At 45.0% G+C, this 16,551-nt stretch overlaps 1 protein-coding gene across 1 annotated transcript in view; it reads left to right on the top strand.

Annotated features, from left to right (window-relative positions):
- Positions 1–2,384: 2,384 nt before the first annotated feature.
- LOC132320843 (ATPase family AAA domain-containing protein 2-like) overlaps positions 2,385–16,551 on the top strand; it is a 38,604-nt gene continuing 24,437 nt past the window's right edge. The window contains exons 1-2 of the mRNA XM_059834469.1: positions 2,385–2,396; positions 2,814–3,049. Of these exons, the coding sequence (XP_059690452.1) occupies positions 2,385–2,396; positions 2,814–3,049 (248 nt within the window). The remainder of the gene's footprint in view (positions 2,397–2,813; positions 3,050–16,551) is intronic.

Below are 16,551 nucleotides of genomic sequence, written 5' to 3'. Positions count from 1 at the left end.
CTCCAGCGTGGGTCTGTTCCACAGGGTGCAGTCCTTCAGGAACAGACTGCTCCAGCATGGGTCCCCCGCGGGATCGCAAGTCCTGCCAGCAAACCTGCTCCAGTGTGGGCTCCTCTCTCTACGGCTCCACAGGTCCTGCCAGGAGCCTGCTCCAGCATGGGCTTCCCACAGGACCACAGCCTCCTTCAGGCATCCACCTGCTCCAGCGTGGGGTCCTCCACGGGCTGCAGGTGGATATCTGCTCCACTGTGGACCTCCATGGGCTGCAGGGGGACAACCTGCCTCACCATGGTCTTCACCACGGGCTGCAGGGGAATCTCTGCTCCGGCGCCTGGAGCCTCTCCTCCCCCTCCTTCTTCACTGACCTTGGTGTCTGCAGAGTTGTTTCTCTCACATATTCTCACTCCTCTCTTCTCCGGCTGCCGCTTCCCAGTTTTTTCCCCCTTCTTAAATATGTTATCACAGAGGCGCTACCACTGTTGCTGATTAGCTCAGCCTTAGCCAGTGGCAGATCCGTCTTGGAGTCGGCTGGCATTGGCTCTATCAGACATAGGAGAAGCTTCTAGCAGCTTCTCACAGAAGCCACCCCTGTAGCCCCCCCCGCTACCAAAGCGCTGCCACGCAAACCCAATACAGTAGACGTGGTATAAAAGCTTACTTGCAAAGGAGCCAACCTCAGTGGCATGGTTTGGATCACTTACAGTGACTGCTACACTCATTTATTAATATGACCTACAAGAAAGAAATACGACCTTGCACTTAGCTACATTTCTTCATGAAGTGGGCACTTAAGAAGGTCTTCTATGGCATGTTAGAATGACTAGTTCCAAAAGCATGAACAAGATGTTTTGTGGCCAAATGTTGTCAGGCTAAACCAAAACATCAAGCAGTTTGGTTTGCTTTTGTACTGTGGCGTGAGCTGCTATGCTTATAGACTACACTAGAATATTGAGACGTTACATTATGGAACGTATATGTAGATGACATGTGGCTGCCTAAAATGTTCCACAAAATATTCCAGCACTAGCTGCTAGGGGAGATGGGAAGAAGAAAGTGTCCGTGTTTCCCAAGGCCATTCCTGAAATATATGCCATGCAATTTAAGCGGCTGTCTTATTCTTTAAGGACGTCAGCTTTGCGATTTTTCATTTGGGAACATCTGCACTTTTGAAGTTCTGACCACTATCGGATATCATAGGAAACTCAGAGGCCAAAATTCACCCTCAGCAGAGTTTCATGGGGCCCAGATGAGTTGCTGGCACGTATGGTGCCTTGTGGCAGCTCCCCTGAAACCAGGGAGGAACAGTATTAAAAACCAGTCCTTGGTCTCTCGGCATTTCATCGGACGCCATGCTGAGAACAGAATTGCACTGGCTCAGGGCAGGGTCGACAACGAATATAGATCTGGATGCTCTGGGTTGTGGCCACTCAGGTCTTGAAGGCTGATTTGCAGGCTCAGGGATCCAACCTCATCTCTGGGCAACCCACTCCAGTGCTTCATGATCCTCACAGGGATTTTGGTTTTGATCCCTTACCTCCAGCCTGAACCTCTCTTGTTTCAGGAGGTGCCGCCGTCTCTCACCCTCCCACCAGGCAGTGCTGGGAAGAGCCTGTCCCCATCCCCTTGATACCTTCCCCATAGGCACCGGGGTGTGCTGTGAGGTGCCCCGATGCCTCCTCTGCTCCATGCTGAACCAGCCCCAGCCCCACAGACCATCCTTGCCTCCCCTGAGCCCCTCTGCTCTGTCAACATGTCTCCGGGACCCCACGTGGGATGTAGTGCCTGCATGAGGCCTGGTGGGTGCTGAGCAAAGGGGATCACCCTTGTGCCCTCCAGCTAGGGCAGAAAGAGAGCAGAAAACCCTGATGTCACCGAGTCCCCGAGCGATGGGTTCTGTTGTCAGCGACGGATGGGCTGTGTCACCTAGCGATGGTGACCAGGCGACCCTCGCTGCTCCTATGCGGGGACTGAGTCCCACTGAGCTGGCTCATGCCCACACTCCAGCTGAGCAGCTTGTGAGGCTGGAGTGCTGAGCGAGGCCTTGGAGCTGGTGTCCTGACTGGGGAGCTGTTGCTTACAGCTCTCTGTGCCTGACCCCAGAGCCGTCAGCAGATTATCCCCGGCCCTGCCAGCTTTAGGCAGCCGGGGCACCCAGGAGACGCGCTCGAAGCAGCAGCGGTGAGCTGGGTGGGGAAACCTCACCCTGGGGAGCTGGGAGGGTTTCCTTCTTGAGGGACCTGGGCATTTCTTCCACCCCTCGCCGGGCCACCCAATGACCGTGGCCTCTCTTCCTTTTCCAGCACAACACCCGCTGCTGCAGCGCCAAAGGGAGGGAGCAGTTCATCACCCCCGGCTCCCCCCGCCCACCGCAGTGAGTGGAGAGCATGGCCATGGAGGTAGGCGACCGCTGTCCAGTATGCCTGGACAGCTGGGATGATGCTGCCTACGTGATGCCGTGCCTCCACCAGTTCTGTTACGGGTGCATCCTGCGGTGGGCTCAGAGCAAGCCCGAGTGCCCCCTCTGCAAGAGGAGAGTGCAGTCCATCGTGCACTCGGTGCGGGCAGATGATGACTTCGAAGAGGTCATCATCACACCATCTGGGTCGGCATCACCATCACTTAGCACCCGCCAGGCAGGAGGAGCGCCCAGGCAGCCAGCCACCCAGAGCCCCCCGCGCCCTGTCACACCCCAGCCGCGGGCGGTGGAGTCGGGGCCCAGGCCTCCAGTGGGCGGCCTCCAGCCCGACACCTGGGCCTCCCTCTTCGACGAGCACCCAGCTCTCCTCCAGCGCTTTCTGCCCTGGCTGCAACAGCAGCTGGGGCTGATCTTTGCGGAGGAGCCCTCAACGGCAGCTGTGCTGGAGGACCTCACCCTCTCCGTCCTGGGCTTCTTTGGGCTGGACGAAGGGGTCCTGGTCCGGCTGCTGCAGGCCAGCCTCCACGAGTGCGCGGCGACGTTCGTACACCAGCTGATCAACGTCGCCGTGCAGCGCTGCAGCAGGGAGGCCCACCGCCTGCTGGGCCTCGAGGACGGCCATGCCGTCGAGGAGCGGGAGGGCAGCCCTGCGGCTGCCCCTCGGCCTGCTGCCTCCCGAAGGGGGTCTCCTGCCCCTGGCCCAGGCCCCTCCGGCAGCCCTGCGGGAGCCGGCGAAGAGGAGCGCCCCGGCACCTCAAGCGCTGCTCTTCGTGGGGGTCCCAGCAGCCCCCCCGACGCCCCCGTTCCCACCCACGGGGAGCAGGAAGAGCCGCAGGAGGATGCGGGTGAGGCTGGGGCAGGTCCCTCCACTCCCAGCCGGGGCAGGGACCGCTCCCCTGGAGGGCCTCGGCGAGCCCCGAAGAGGAGGGCCGGCAGCTCCCCGGACTCTTGCCAGCCACCCAAGAGGCCACCCCACCGGCCCGACTAGGACCAGGCCCCAGGAGCTGCCGAAACCAGGGCCGGGCCAGCAGCTGGGGCGCGAGCCGGCCTGCAAGTCCATCAGAAGGCCCCAGATCTATCAATCCAAATAAACTGCCCGCAGGCAAGTGCGGCCCAGCTCCAGGCCTGCATCTCTGCAGCTGGTCCCCGGACAGATGTTTCCAGCCGGGGGGTCTCCAGGGCCAGCCCGTGCCCCATCGCTCATCACCCCAGGCCCGTCCTCCTCCTCACCACACCCTCTGCCCCACGTCGCGGGGCTCCGCTCTCCTACCAGCCTGCGCTGCCCGGGGCAGCCTCCCTACGGCGGCACCCAAATCCTCCTCCTGCGCCGAGTCACCGATGGTGCTGCTCTCTGCATCAACCTGGGGTCGTACCCAGCCAAGGCACCAGCCCCAAGAACTGCAGCACGGGGAAGCGCAAAGCCCTGCACCTGGGGAGGGACAACCCCCGGCACCAGCACCTGCGGCAGGCTGCCTGGCTGGAAAGCAGAAACAGCCCTGGAGGTCCTGGGGGGCACCTACTTTTTTGGAAGTAAAAAGATTTACTTCAAGCTCAAGCACTGAACACCCAGAGATGCTTAAGAATCTCAGTTTTCATTACGAGGAAATGTTTTTGATCCTTGTGACTGCAGAGGAAAAGCTGAAAAGAAACAAAGAGGAGCAAAGCAGAGAGAGTAAGTAAACAAAACTCCGGGTTTCCCCACTTTCTGACTCTATAGCACCAAAAAACCCCGACAAACCAAAGCCAGGGAGTTTGGTGACCAATTTTCTTGAATTCAATTGCAATTTTGCAAATTTTGCAACTTGCAATTTGCAAATTTTCCAAATTTCAGAGCAGAGGTTATGTAGCACCTGTTCAAAACACGAAGGCTATTAAAAGGCTATTAAAAGGCTAGCTCTATCCTGAAAATTTTTTTTTCCCACAGTGGACATTTGGGCAGCCTGATGGATCACTATTCAAAGTCTGCATGAGAGATCCTTGGTCTTGTACGCACTTCTAGGCTCGTTGTAATACTAACTACATGGGCAATTACCTAAAGGCTATGTACCTCAGGTATCTCAGGGACATCTCAGGTACCTCAGAGAAGTAGGACATGAACTTGACGTCGGGGCCAACACACACAGGGCTGTTTACATTTCCCTGGGACTGCAGAACATTTCTGGAGAGTCTTACCTGCTCTTTTACCCACACAACTTTACCTATGCTTTATGGTACATACAAGACCCTGCCTGCGGCAAAAAAGTCCACAAGTTAGTATAGTCACGGAATGTTGTTAAAAATGTAAGCAATCTTGATGAACATACCAAAAGTCCAGCTTGTCAGTAAAATATTTCTAAACTGCAGAGTGGAGGCCACATCATTTAGAAAAGGCTCCCAGACTGCTCAAGTGTTCCTGAATCCTAGATTGTCACACAAGGTGTTTCAAGTATTTGTAGTAATCATGGCTGAAACTTCAAAAAGGAGACCGGTCGATGTTACGCACATCAGATTGTAGGGATCTTGTGTGATCTTCATAAGTCCTCCTCGATGACCGTTTCAAGAGATGGCAATTACTGGTTGCCTGAAATACGCTAACAAAGTTAATAACACTGACGCTAGAAAGGTTTTTTTCCAAATCTTAGTACGTGCTTGTGCATGATGTTGTTTGAGACTTCAGGGTGCTGTTCTAAATACTGAAAAAATGATAAATAATGCAAAGTTATGAATCACCATGTATTGCAAATGCCAGAAAATCCTGAGGTGAAACCTGGCTACCTGAGAAGGTACACAGTGTATTGCCTGAAACGTGTGCATGTTCATCAGACTGCTCAAACCTGTGGAGGATTAGATGATGGTCTCAAATTCCATGGGACCACAAAAACAACGCAGGCAGCGAAGAAGAGCATGTTGGGCGCATCTTACAGATGCACAATACTTAGCATACATCCATAATACACATACGATACCATACGAATTAACTGTTTGTTTCCAACTTTTTGGGGATTTGCCAGGGTACAAAAACAATCTAGACAAAATTATGACTCCAAGTTTTAAAAAAAAAAAAATGTGTCAAATTGCTTCCTGAATTCGTTTTCTTTCATTTGGTTTTTGGATCCTTTTTACATTTCTAAACTTCCAACTTGTTTTTAATTGCCAGTGTCTTTTTCATTCTACTGTCACCCTGGCCACATTCTTTACTCTGGATGAACTCCTCTGCCCTGACAAACTGCACAATCTTTTTCACTCTTTACTCCCTTTTTCTTTTTTATATTGTTCTGGGCCTTTGTATTCTGGTGAACTCCAATATGGTATTTTTAAAAGTTCTCAAATTAAATGGTGGAATTGTAATTAGCTTATTAACTCCCAGTCTCTGTCTTAAAACTCATTATTAATTATAGTAATGTCTTTTATACCTCTGAAATAGCTAATCTATTATTCCCCCCCCCCCCCCAGGAAATAATATGGGCTTGCACGGGGCTGTCACTTTGCACGTGGCTATGCACGTGGCTTTTGACAGTTGCTGGAGGACTAGTGTTGCTGCTTGTGTCTCTGAAGACCTTTTTCCCATCTTTCTGGGAAGATCTGATCTACTTCTTGAGGTGCAAGAGCTTAAAAGCAAGAGCAAAGAAGTGGGCAAGCAGTGGAATTCTCTCCATAATTGACCTGTTCATGCAGAGAGTGGGAAAGATTCCCCACAAGCTGTTCCTCATCTCCGAAGGGAAGGTGAACACCTACCAGGATGCGGACAGGAGGATCAGCAGTGTAGCGCAGGTCTTCCTACACTCTGGGAATCTGAAAAAAGGCGACACAGTGGCCCTGCTGATGGGTAATGGACCTGACCTCATCTACGTCTGCTTCGGGCTGGCCAAGCTGGGCTGTGTGGTGGCTTTTCTCAGCTTCAGCATCCACCCTAGATCTCTCCTGCACTGCGTTAATACACGTGCAGCAAAAGCAGCGGTGATAGGAGAAGGTAAGTTCTGTACTGTGTTTGACTTACTACTGACTTTCTACTGCTTCATGCTTTTGCTCAAAAACAGGAAATCAGAGCCATTCCAAGCTGCAAGCACTTCCTAGAGACATACACATATGCTGGATAAAAAAGAGGGGAAAGCGATAGTCTTGTTTAAATATCAAATGCATAAGCACCAAAAATATGTGGAATTAATTAGTGTAATAAAGGACTCAGATCTGAAACTCTCCAATGTACCAGCAGAAACAATCATCCATCAGCAAGAGAACAGCCTGGGCAGATGCTTTAGCATCATCTCATTGCTGTTTCTATTTATTGGCTTAGGTAGCTACAACTCCACTGACTACAGGGAGACTCAGATTCCCTTTGTTAGTGGTGATTTCCTTCAGCTCAGTATTTTCACATACAAATTTATGGTTACTTCAGAACTCTTTTAAAGTGGTGGTCCCAAGGTAGCGCTGCTTGGAGCAGAGTACAGCATGTTGAGCTGCAATTTTGGCCCTCTTACTGGCGTATTAGGTAATACTGGGCAATTTATTCAACCTTTCTACTCCTCTTTTCCCATCTTTCATACAGGTTGGCAATACTTCCATAACTCCATATGAACCCGTGAGGGCTCATTAGTTGGTATGTGTACCAAGACATAAAACAAATGTTCTAACATACCGACTAAATGAAATCCTGTATATTAGCATCACCAAGTAGGAACAGGGAGTTCCTCAGGACACATACCAGGATGTATGACACAGGTGCAGTTTCTGCTACTAAGGAAATGGACTGAAATCTAGGACTGCTAGGAAAGACCCGTAACCATATTACGCTCTAGGATAAATGTTTTCTCTCTCTTCTGCTGATCCTGTCGTTTTTATTTCAGCTGAGACTGTTCAGTCTTCTTGACCTCACTTTGTGTGTACTTCCCAGTGTTGTCCTTGCCTTCAAGGACAGAAAAACCCACCTTTAAAATACATTCTTCACAAGGGAACAGCAACAGCAAAATCACACATCTCTACTTCCATTATTAGAAATAAACCAAACCGTTCCTCTGCCTGACCCTCCCTCCTAGCCATTAGCTTCCTGTTTTTCTTGCTCTCTGACAGGCCATTCATGCTTTCAGACAACCTACTCCATAGTCATGTGGTCTCCTTTACAGCTTCTTTAATCTTTTCCTCCAGTCAGGGTGAGAGTCCAATCCTTCCATAATGTGCCAATGTACCATACGACCGGCCCAGAATTATGTCCTCCAAACACAGCAAATGAAATGAAATATTTAGTATGTGAACGGAACAAAGTCTCTAAGCTTAATTAATATATTCTAATCAGGTGACATAATGTAATCTCTTAATTATTCAGTAAAATGAATTGTAGGGAAAAAAGTAATGGCCTACAGCTTTTCTAAAATCCGAACACCATCATTATGCCTCAGAGAACATTCATACAGTGATAGAAGATCCTTCTTATGAAAAATTAAATAGTACACAAACAGGAATGCAGCACACCCATGTGTATTTAGCAACCTTTTTCAAAAGCTGTTCAGCTTGTGATTTTGACTTTTAGAAATGAAAGGCTTAGTCCGTGTGATTTAAGTTGTTAGCCAACAGTGTATATGCCTTCCTGTATTCATGTAGTATTGCCTACTTCTTCAACCCATTAGGCAGCCAGAGGCATATAGTATAGTGTCCTTTTTCAGCATTTACAGTCTGTAACAAGACTGTCCTCCGAGGTTTGTATGACTAAGCTTAAAAAATGTGTTTGTCAGAAAATACTCTTCAACCTAATGAGGCCTTTGTACCTACTGCAGAGAACATACGACAATGTGAGAGAAATGCTATGGAAACATTTGCTGTATACTGAATGTATTGGAGTTAGGAGTACACAGCAACATCACTACACTTCTTCCATTACACTGAAACAGTCGTTTCAACAGAGTAGTCCTTTCCTTTGGTACAACGCTCTGCCTTGCTGCTTATGGTCCTTTTAAGCACATAAACTAACAGAGCGTAATTGACTGCTTTTGCTTTTAACAATTCACTCTCCATACAGTCAGCAAACACACTGCGTTCTAAGGTGCAACGTCCGATTCCCTTTCAGTCAGATGCTTGAAGATAGCTGCAAAGCTGAGGAACTACAGAACAGGAGACCTGGGACATCCAGGAGACAGAAAGGAGGCTTCAGCTGTATGTGTGGGCATGCAGTCACCAGTGAAACACTACGGGTGTGGAGCTTCAGGAGAGCATCTGCTTGGATAAACTGAGTATGTTCAGATTACCCACGCAACCTTCCTATGAGTGATGCACAGGGGCAGAAAGGATCTAACCGAATACAGGACACTAATCAAAGTACAAAATCAAAAAGTTGGTAAGAAAATATCTGTTTACTTATCATTCAGATGCTGGAAAAAGCACTGGTTATACACTTAGCTAAATTATAATGTTCTCATGTCTTTTATAGGTAATTTCTCAGTACTTACACAGAACAACGTCCACTGTATGTAGCTGAAGTCAGATTAGATTATTTCCTTTCTTTGCTTGCCTTACACTTCTCTGAAGCTGTCTTCTGTGCCTCTCTGCCTCAATCAGATAAACTTCTTAACCTATTCCTATTAACGAGACAGTAGGGTGAGCTTCAAAACGGAACTTTTGCTGCCTGCTGATTAGATTGCTTTTAGCAAGGGTAGCATGTTGTGTAACTGAAAAAGCTGGCAGATGACTTGGAAAACAGAACCTTCACTTGAATTCTTAGTGAATGTTTGGGCTCACTGTGTTTGGAAAGCCTTCCTGTTTGTCATTAGTGCTGTGGTTGCCTAAATACTGGAAGATAGTTAATTGTGCATTTCAATGCCGTTGACTACTGTCTTAGCCTTTTGTGTTTTACTTCAAGCTCAGGCTCTGAACACCCAGAGATGCTTAAGAATCTCAGTTTTCATTACGAGGAAATGTTTTTGATCCTTGTGACTGCAGAGGAAAAGCTGAAAAGAAACAAAGAGGAGCAAAGCAGAGAGAGTAAGTAAACAAAACTCCGGGTTTCCCCACTTTCTGACTCTATAGCACCAAAAAACCCCGACAAACCAAAGCCAGGGAGTTTGGTGACCAATTTTCTTGAATTCAATTGCAATTTTGCAAATTTTGCAACTTGCAATTTGCAAATTTTCCAAATTTCAGAGCAGAGGTTATGTAGCACCTGTTCAAAACACGAAGGCTATTAAAAGGCTATTAAAAGGCTAGCTCTATCCTGAAAATTTTTTTTTCCCACAGTGGACATTTGGGCAGCCTGATGGATCACTATTCAAAGTCTGCATGAGAGATCCTTGGTCTTGTACGCACTTCTAGGCTCGTTGTAATACTAACTACATGGGCAATTACCTAAAGGCTATGTACCTCAGGTATCTCAGGGACATCTCAGGTACCTCAGAGAAGTAGGACATGAACTTGACGTCGGGGCCAACACACACAGGGCTGTTTACATTTCCCTGGGACTGCAGAACATTTCTGGAGAGTCTTACCTGCTCTTTAACTGACTGAATGCTTCATGTGTTCTTTCTCTCTCCAGGACTTCCCCTGCCTCCCTGCCTTCAGGGAAAATACACCAGAGTCTACCGACTCATTGGAACAAGTAAGTTTATTTCTGACCACGCAGAGATACAAATCTGGATATACGTGCAGCAAAATGCCCCTTTGTGAAACCTGGTGAAAAGAACGCAAAGGAGAAGTAACACAGTCACATTGCAAGCAGTTACCTCTTACTTTGACAGAGGGCCTTGGCAAAAAAACCCCAAACCAAACCATGCCAAAACTTCACCGTTAGTCGATACTGTAAGAAGAATACAAAGGCTTTGCTGAGACTGCCAATTAAGCATGCACTGGGTAAGATGGGGAACAACTGAGTTGTATGCATTTACAGCTAAATCCCAAGTTATTCATCAGTGTATGAATAATTATTTTCTCCAGCGTGCCTTGAGTTTGTCTAGATTTAAGAAAATGCTTCACTGTCCTGAGCAGCTCCTTCTTATGGAGTGTGTTATAAATTCCTGGGCACGTAGCCTTTGTGAATGTTTTGGAGAATCCTGAAGTCCAGTAATCAGAAGCAAGCGAGGTGGTACCGCCAGGTTACTGCAGCCAAAAGCAGGTATCAAGCTTGTCATTCCAGGCATAGGGGAGGTCATGGCAGTATGGCTTCTGGACTGCAGCTGACTGTATGCCTGTAGTCTCACTCAGAGAGACACATACTCTTTCTTAGGAGTCACTCTTTCCTAATATTCCCTCCTTTTCTTCTCCATCTATATATCCTACGTTTTTCCTTTCATCTCCTCTCTTTAGCTTGTATTTAATGTTTCTGCCCCATAGACAGTACCTCGCTCAAACAATTCTGAAACAAGGAATTGGTGGGCCTTCCTGTGCACATTCAAGTGTGAAAAGGGTGAACCTAAATTAATCCTGAAACAACTCTGAAGACCAAAACTCTTTCATGTAGCCTGCTTTAGTCTTTTGTCTGTTTTAGAACAGGGAGTTTTACTTACTACAATTAAATCCACAAGATAAATAGAGGGACATTAAACCATGATTTTTTTTTTCCACTGTCGAATAGATGGGTTAGTTCTGCTGTACGCAGGTTCACTGTACGCAGCAGTAGTGTCTATCATTCCAATGCAGCTTATCGGGTCTGTAGTTGTTCTTATTTTAATAATAAGCATATAAATTCTTTAACTTGGCAGATTGATTGGGATCAACAGAGAAAGACTTTCTTTTTCATCTCTTGGAAAATAATGTTGCTGTCTGGCTGATGAGCACTAGCTCTCCTTTCCAGCATCTTCACACTACGCCAGACAAATTAGACAAGGTGCCAGATCACCCCGTTCCATCTCACCGTAAAGTTTTCAGTAACACAAGAAACACTGCTTCATGTATCTTCACATCGGGAAGTACAGGTGAGGATGTGTGCTAACAAAGTACAACTGCAGCTCTCTGAAAATTTAGCTGGTATAAATTTAGCAACAAAACAGGCGCACAAAAAGACAGAACTTGAATTTTTAAGCCAAGATAGGGAGAAATTCATTTAGTTAAAAGCATAGTACACTTTAAACCATTTTTGTCTTGGCATAACAAGGGCGTAATTCCAGTTAGTGACCTTTCACATAGCTATTCCATGGCTGAACTTTATTTCTTAAACATAAGGCCAATAAAGTCAGTCTCTAACAGCTGCTCAGATTCCATAGTGACAGAATTTCACAGGTCTATACTAAAAAGAAATATGGGCAGTACAAGTGCTTGGGCCTTGGGAGAAAAGTGTTCCTCTGAGACTGACCTGAATAATGAAGCTTCACCTTACTTCCCTGGGAAGCAAAGGGGAATCCTTCCTCTTGTCAAGCCAATCAACTTTGTAAAAGTTTTTCCTATTGCAAATAGCAGCCGAGCAGCACAGCGGCTCTTCAGAAGCTTTCCCATTCTCGCTTTGTGGCGAGGGAACACTGTGTGCGCGGTCGGTCTGCACTCGCCTGTGAAGGGTATGGACTTTCTCCCACAGACACAGCAGATGAGAGGATTTAATAGCCTTACAGGCAGAAAGACTAAAGAAGCTGAGAGACTAAGGAGATGTACTCATGAGGTAAAGACTAAAGGACGGGACAGACAAAGACTCAGAAGAAAAGACAATTCTCCCTCTACCTTCCAAACATAATTCTGTTTGCAGCAAAATTATTAATGCAAGCAGTACATTTATAATTATTTGCTTTTCTCCCATTGACAGGTTTCCCAAAAGCCGCTATCATCACTCATCTAAGAGCTCTATCTGCCTGCTTAGCATTTACTCAGTGTGATGCAGTTTCTCAGCATATTCTGAAGCTCACTCTTCCCTTGTACCACATGAGTGCTTCTCGGCATCAGTGGATGCACTGAATTAGGCAATCTTTGCCTTCTAGTGAATTTTCATTAACTTGAGAATGCTGTAACATTCTGTTGTTTGGCAAGTATCTCCGTTTGGTGAGTAACTCAAATATTATGTCTACCAATAGACTTGTGTCATTTTCTCATTTTTATCACCTTCTACGGTCTGCAAACAATATCTAAGATACATGCCTAGTTTTTGAAGCTTAGAACAGATGCCAATCGTTACATAGATCCACCATAACATGACTTGAGGTCTGCGTATTGCTCATACCACTGCGTATGTTCTGCAGGTTTAACTTAGAATCATATTTGTATCCTGTACCAAAAGTCTAAAAGGGCATTCACATAGGCATCTCGGCAGTCAGGCTTGATTTTTAGTGTCAGAAGGGACAAATGCATTGCGGAAGCTTTAACTAACCTTCAGAAGAAGGTCAACTAAATCTGTGTTGGAGCTTTTTGAGTCACATATTTGAGTAACACCTACAGAATTGGATTCTTTATATTAAAGGGAAGGAAAGGAAGAACGACGGAGCCTCCCCTTTGGATTCTGATAAGGGGGGTTATTTGTAGAGAGCTAGCAACCAGGTGTTTTTTCAGGTATGTCCTCCTGTCCTGTCCTTAGAGTCTTGCCCAGATGCTGGTTTTTGGTATGCTAAGTATACACCTGGACTGTTTTAAAAGCCATTTCAGTGCTTTGTTTCTTAGGGAACAGCATGGGCAGGCATGCTGGGCTACAGCAACTGATCCCAAGACTGCTGCTGCCTAACCAAAACACAAAAGGGATAGGAAAAGGCACCTTAAAAGTGCAAGGAATACACCCCTCGTGTACTCCCCACAGGATGACCTTCTGCAACAGGTCAGGAGAGTATCATCTGCAGAGAGCAGGAAAGGGCCCCACATTACATCTTCTGAAAGTTTGAGCAGACTGTTTTGTGCTGTTAGGGGATGCCGAGAGGCATTCGGCAGTTTTGCCTCTCCCTAAATACTGACAAATTGCCTGAAAGGCACAAATTTGACTGCGAACAAGATGGGAACCTAACGGAGAAAGCACACAGAGAGAGTATACATTTAGAGAGAAGTGTAATTTTTAGATAGTTTAAAGAATTGAGGAAAGCTATTTTTTCACTAATAGGTTACTGTACTAAGTAAATGTATCTTCAAATGCAGTTAGCATAGGTTATCTACGGTGCCTCAGGACAGCAGTGCCCTCTTCTCGGAAAAACCTTTGGAACAGACTTGTCTTTATGGTTCCATTAGATGGAGAAAGTCTATATGGAGCTCTAGGGTCTATATATGTGGAAGCGATTAAACCTGTTTGCATTTATGTGTTCTCTGACTAAAGCTTTTTTTAGCTAGCTTACTACCAAAGATACTATCAGTACTAACTGATGAACATCTACACATGTGTAAATTCTTATTAAAGCAGATAAAAACAATCTTAGAAAAAACCCTCAAAATTACAAAAAAACATATCGTTACTTTAAAAAACATCTTAGGGGAGGATAATAGGATGAATGCTGAACTCACAATTTTCTGAGTGGACAGATAATTCAGTCCCTTCTGAAAAAACCAGATGTGTCTTGAGAAAGAGTTCATCCTAATCAAGAGTGACAAACAAAAATATGAAATTCTCATGCAAAATTGGATTTAAGATCAAATCAATCTTGAAAATTTTTCAGCAGTCCATACGTAGGCTCTTTCTAATATAACTTGCAACCATGGTTGACTGATTTTGTGAAAACCAGACAGGCTGAGAGTTGTTCTTCTCAACCTCCCTGACTTGACTCTAGAAGAAGAGCAGGGGCCCAGGGACAATGATGCATAGAACCAGTGTACTCCGAGGCTCTGAGATAGTAGGTTTTTCACTTGACTTTTGCTAGCTTTATTTCTTGTTTGCAGAAGGATATTAGGAAGAGGTTTCTAAGAGCATGCAGGGAGTGATTTCAGTTTTGCATTATTTGTGCTCTGGTTTGGTTTGAGGTTTTTAGGGGTTTTTTGGTTTTGTTTTTTTTTTTTTTTTCCAAAACTCATCTTTCCTTGTAGAAAAATCTGACTTTATTAAAATAACATCAAGGGATCATTTAAACAGAAAATCTCAGCAATCTGTATTCATAACACACATTTAAAATATTTAGTACCTGTCTTTATTGAACTTTTAATCTTATCATTACAACTTTTTAAATAATTACCAAGACAAATTCATGCTAGCTATTCAGTTTGAAGCAATCCCACCTGGTAATGACTGAACATTATTACCATCTGGCAGCTATTCGGTGCCTGTGTGAAATGACTTGGTGGTCTAAGCGTGGATCCTGTCCTAAGTGCTGCCAAAAGAGAGAAGGAGCTGGCAAACTTATTAGCAGTCTCAGCTCAGAAGCCAAAGACTAAATGATCTGGGAGCTGTGGAAATGGAGTAGCAGTGTGAAGAGGAAATCAGGCATGTTACAGATCATATTACAGATCAAGACGGAAAAACAAGAACTGAAAAGTGGCCTGTTTCAGCAAGAGAAGTGAAAGAAAATGTTGGCTACATTGAAAACACTGTACAAGTAATAACAGTGCTTGAAAACAGTGTGTTTTGAGCTTTTCCCTTAATGTAAGCCACCTTTTAAATGAGATTATTTTATATACCACTTCTGCTCTCGTACACTGACTATCGTGTGTAGACCAACTTGTTCATGAATTGGCATTTGAGTCACTGCTGTACAGCAAATGCTTACACAGAAAAATAACACAGGAAGGCGTTTAGCGTATTTGTATTTAATGTCTTAAATGAAGTTTAACAGCTGGAAATGAGAGGAGAGCCAGTACCATAAAATCAGCCAGCTCTCTGCAGAGCATCGCCAAGTGTCCCATGAACTAGAGATTTTGTGATCAGCTGCACCAATGAAAGTTAAAGAACATTCTTATTTTGAAACAGAAACTTCCAAGCTCGCATGTGGCTTTGATAGAGAAATGAGTAAGAAATAAATGCTGCATTTAGACTGAGATTTCACTGTACCTGTGAATCAGATCATTCTGTCTAACTGAAGACATTCCATAGTAAAATGGTATGATTCATTTTACTCAGTAATTGCATCCAATTTTCACTGACACAGGCTGAAATGGAACATTGCATTTTACTTGAATTACTTCTTTGTTAGGATGTTATGCAAATCACTGCAACTTTCAAGCATCAGAAAATGCATCTGGTGAATGAAGGATTTAATCCAGAAATTATAGCTGAACCTCTGTACTTCATGCATCAGCCTGCACATTCCGATATTCCTTGGACAAGAGAGCTATACAAGAATGTGGTTTCCGGTGAAATACGTTTATAAAGCATATGTGTGGATGTGGCATTGTGGCATGTAGCTTGATGGACATGGTGCTGTGTGGTGTTGGGTGGGTTGGTTTTTGGTGTGTTGTGGCTTGTTGTTGTTGTGTGGTGGTTGGCTTTTTTTTTTTTTTTTTTTTTTTTTCCAGGTTGGACTTGATGATCTTACAGGTCTTTTCCAACCGTAGTGATTCTGTGATTCTGTGAAATAAAACTACAATACAGAAAGTAAATGTCAAGTATACTCCTGCAATCATTTCAACAAAAGCCAGGATGCACTATTTGTTCTAAAAACACAAGATAATTTGTTCTAAAAACACAAGATAATCAAATTAGTCTTAATGTGATAGAATTTACCTCTTCATAAGACAGAGCCACAATAGTTATGTGCATTGTGTAAGCTGCGCTGCATCTGCTCATATTACTTCCAGTGCTCACACATGCAAATTTTTATTTTACACTTCTCACCGATTCAAATTATTTTTGCCTAAGCCACCAGTATCTTACCTTAGCTGAATATTTCACTCCTTTAGATCATCATACTGATTCTGCTTTTAGAACGCATAAATGAGTAGATGAATAATGTCATAGGCAATAATAAAATATAAAATGGGCAGACAGAAACAGAAGCAAAATACTGCGCAAGCACTGCATGTAGACTTCAGTTCAATGTCTGTTAATTATATTATGTAATATTTATTGCAATATTTTATGTGATGCTCAATTTCAGATTTTTATGGAAAATAAACATTCTATGTCAAAGTACAGTTGTAGTATTTAGTGGTCGTGATTTTTCACAACTTACACCACAACTAACACAGATTAAACTCTCCCCAAAAGTTCATCCCCGCTGACACATGACCTCTTCCTTTACTTGCTGATTGTCATATTCCTGAAATAGAGTTCTCATGAAAACAGGGCAGAAATGACTATAACTTCCAGCTTTTGCTGGAAGTGAACACCCAGAACCTGTTACAAGGTGAGGTGACCC

The sequence above is a fragment of the Gavia stellata genome, unplaced genomic scaffold, assembly GCF_030936135.1.
Source record: "Gavia stellata isolate bGavSte3 unplaced genomic scaffold, bGavSte3.hap2 HAP2_SCAFFOLD_34, whole genome shotgun sequence".
Classification (NCBI taxonomy): Eukaryota; Metazoa; Chordata; class Aves; order Gaviiformes; family Gaviidae; genus Gavia; species Gavia stellata.
Note: the sequence above shows the minus strand (reverse complement) of the source record. Positions and strands in the feature narration are given on the sequence as shown.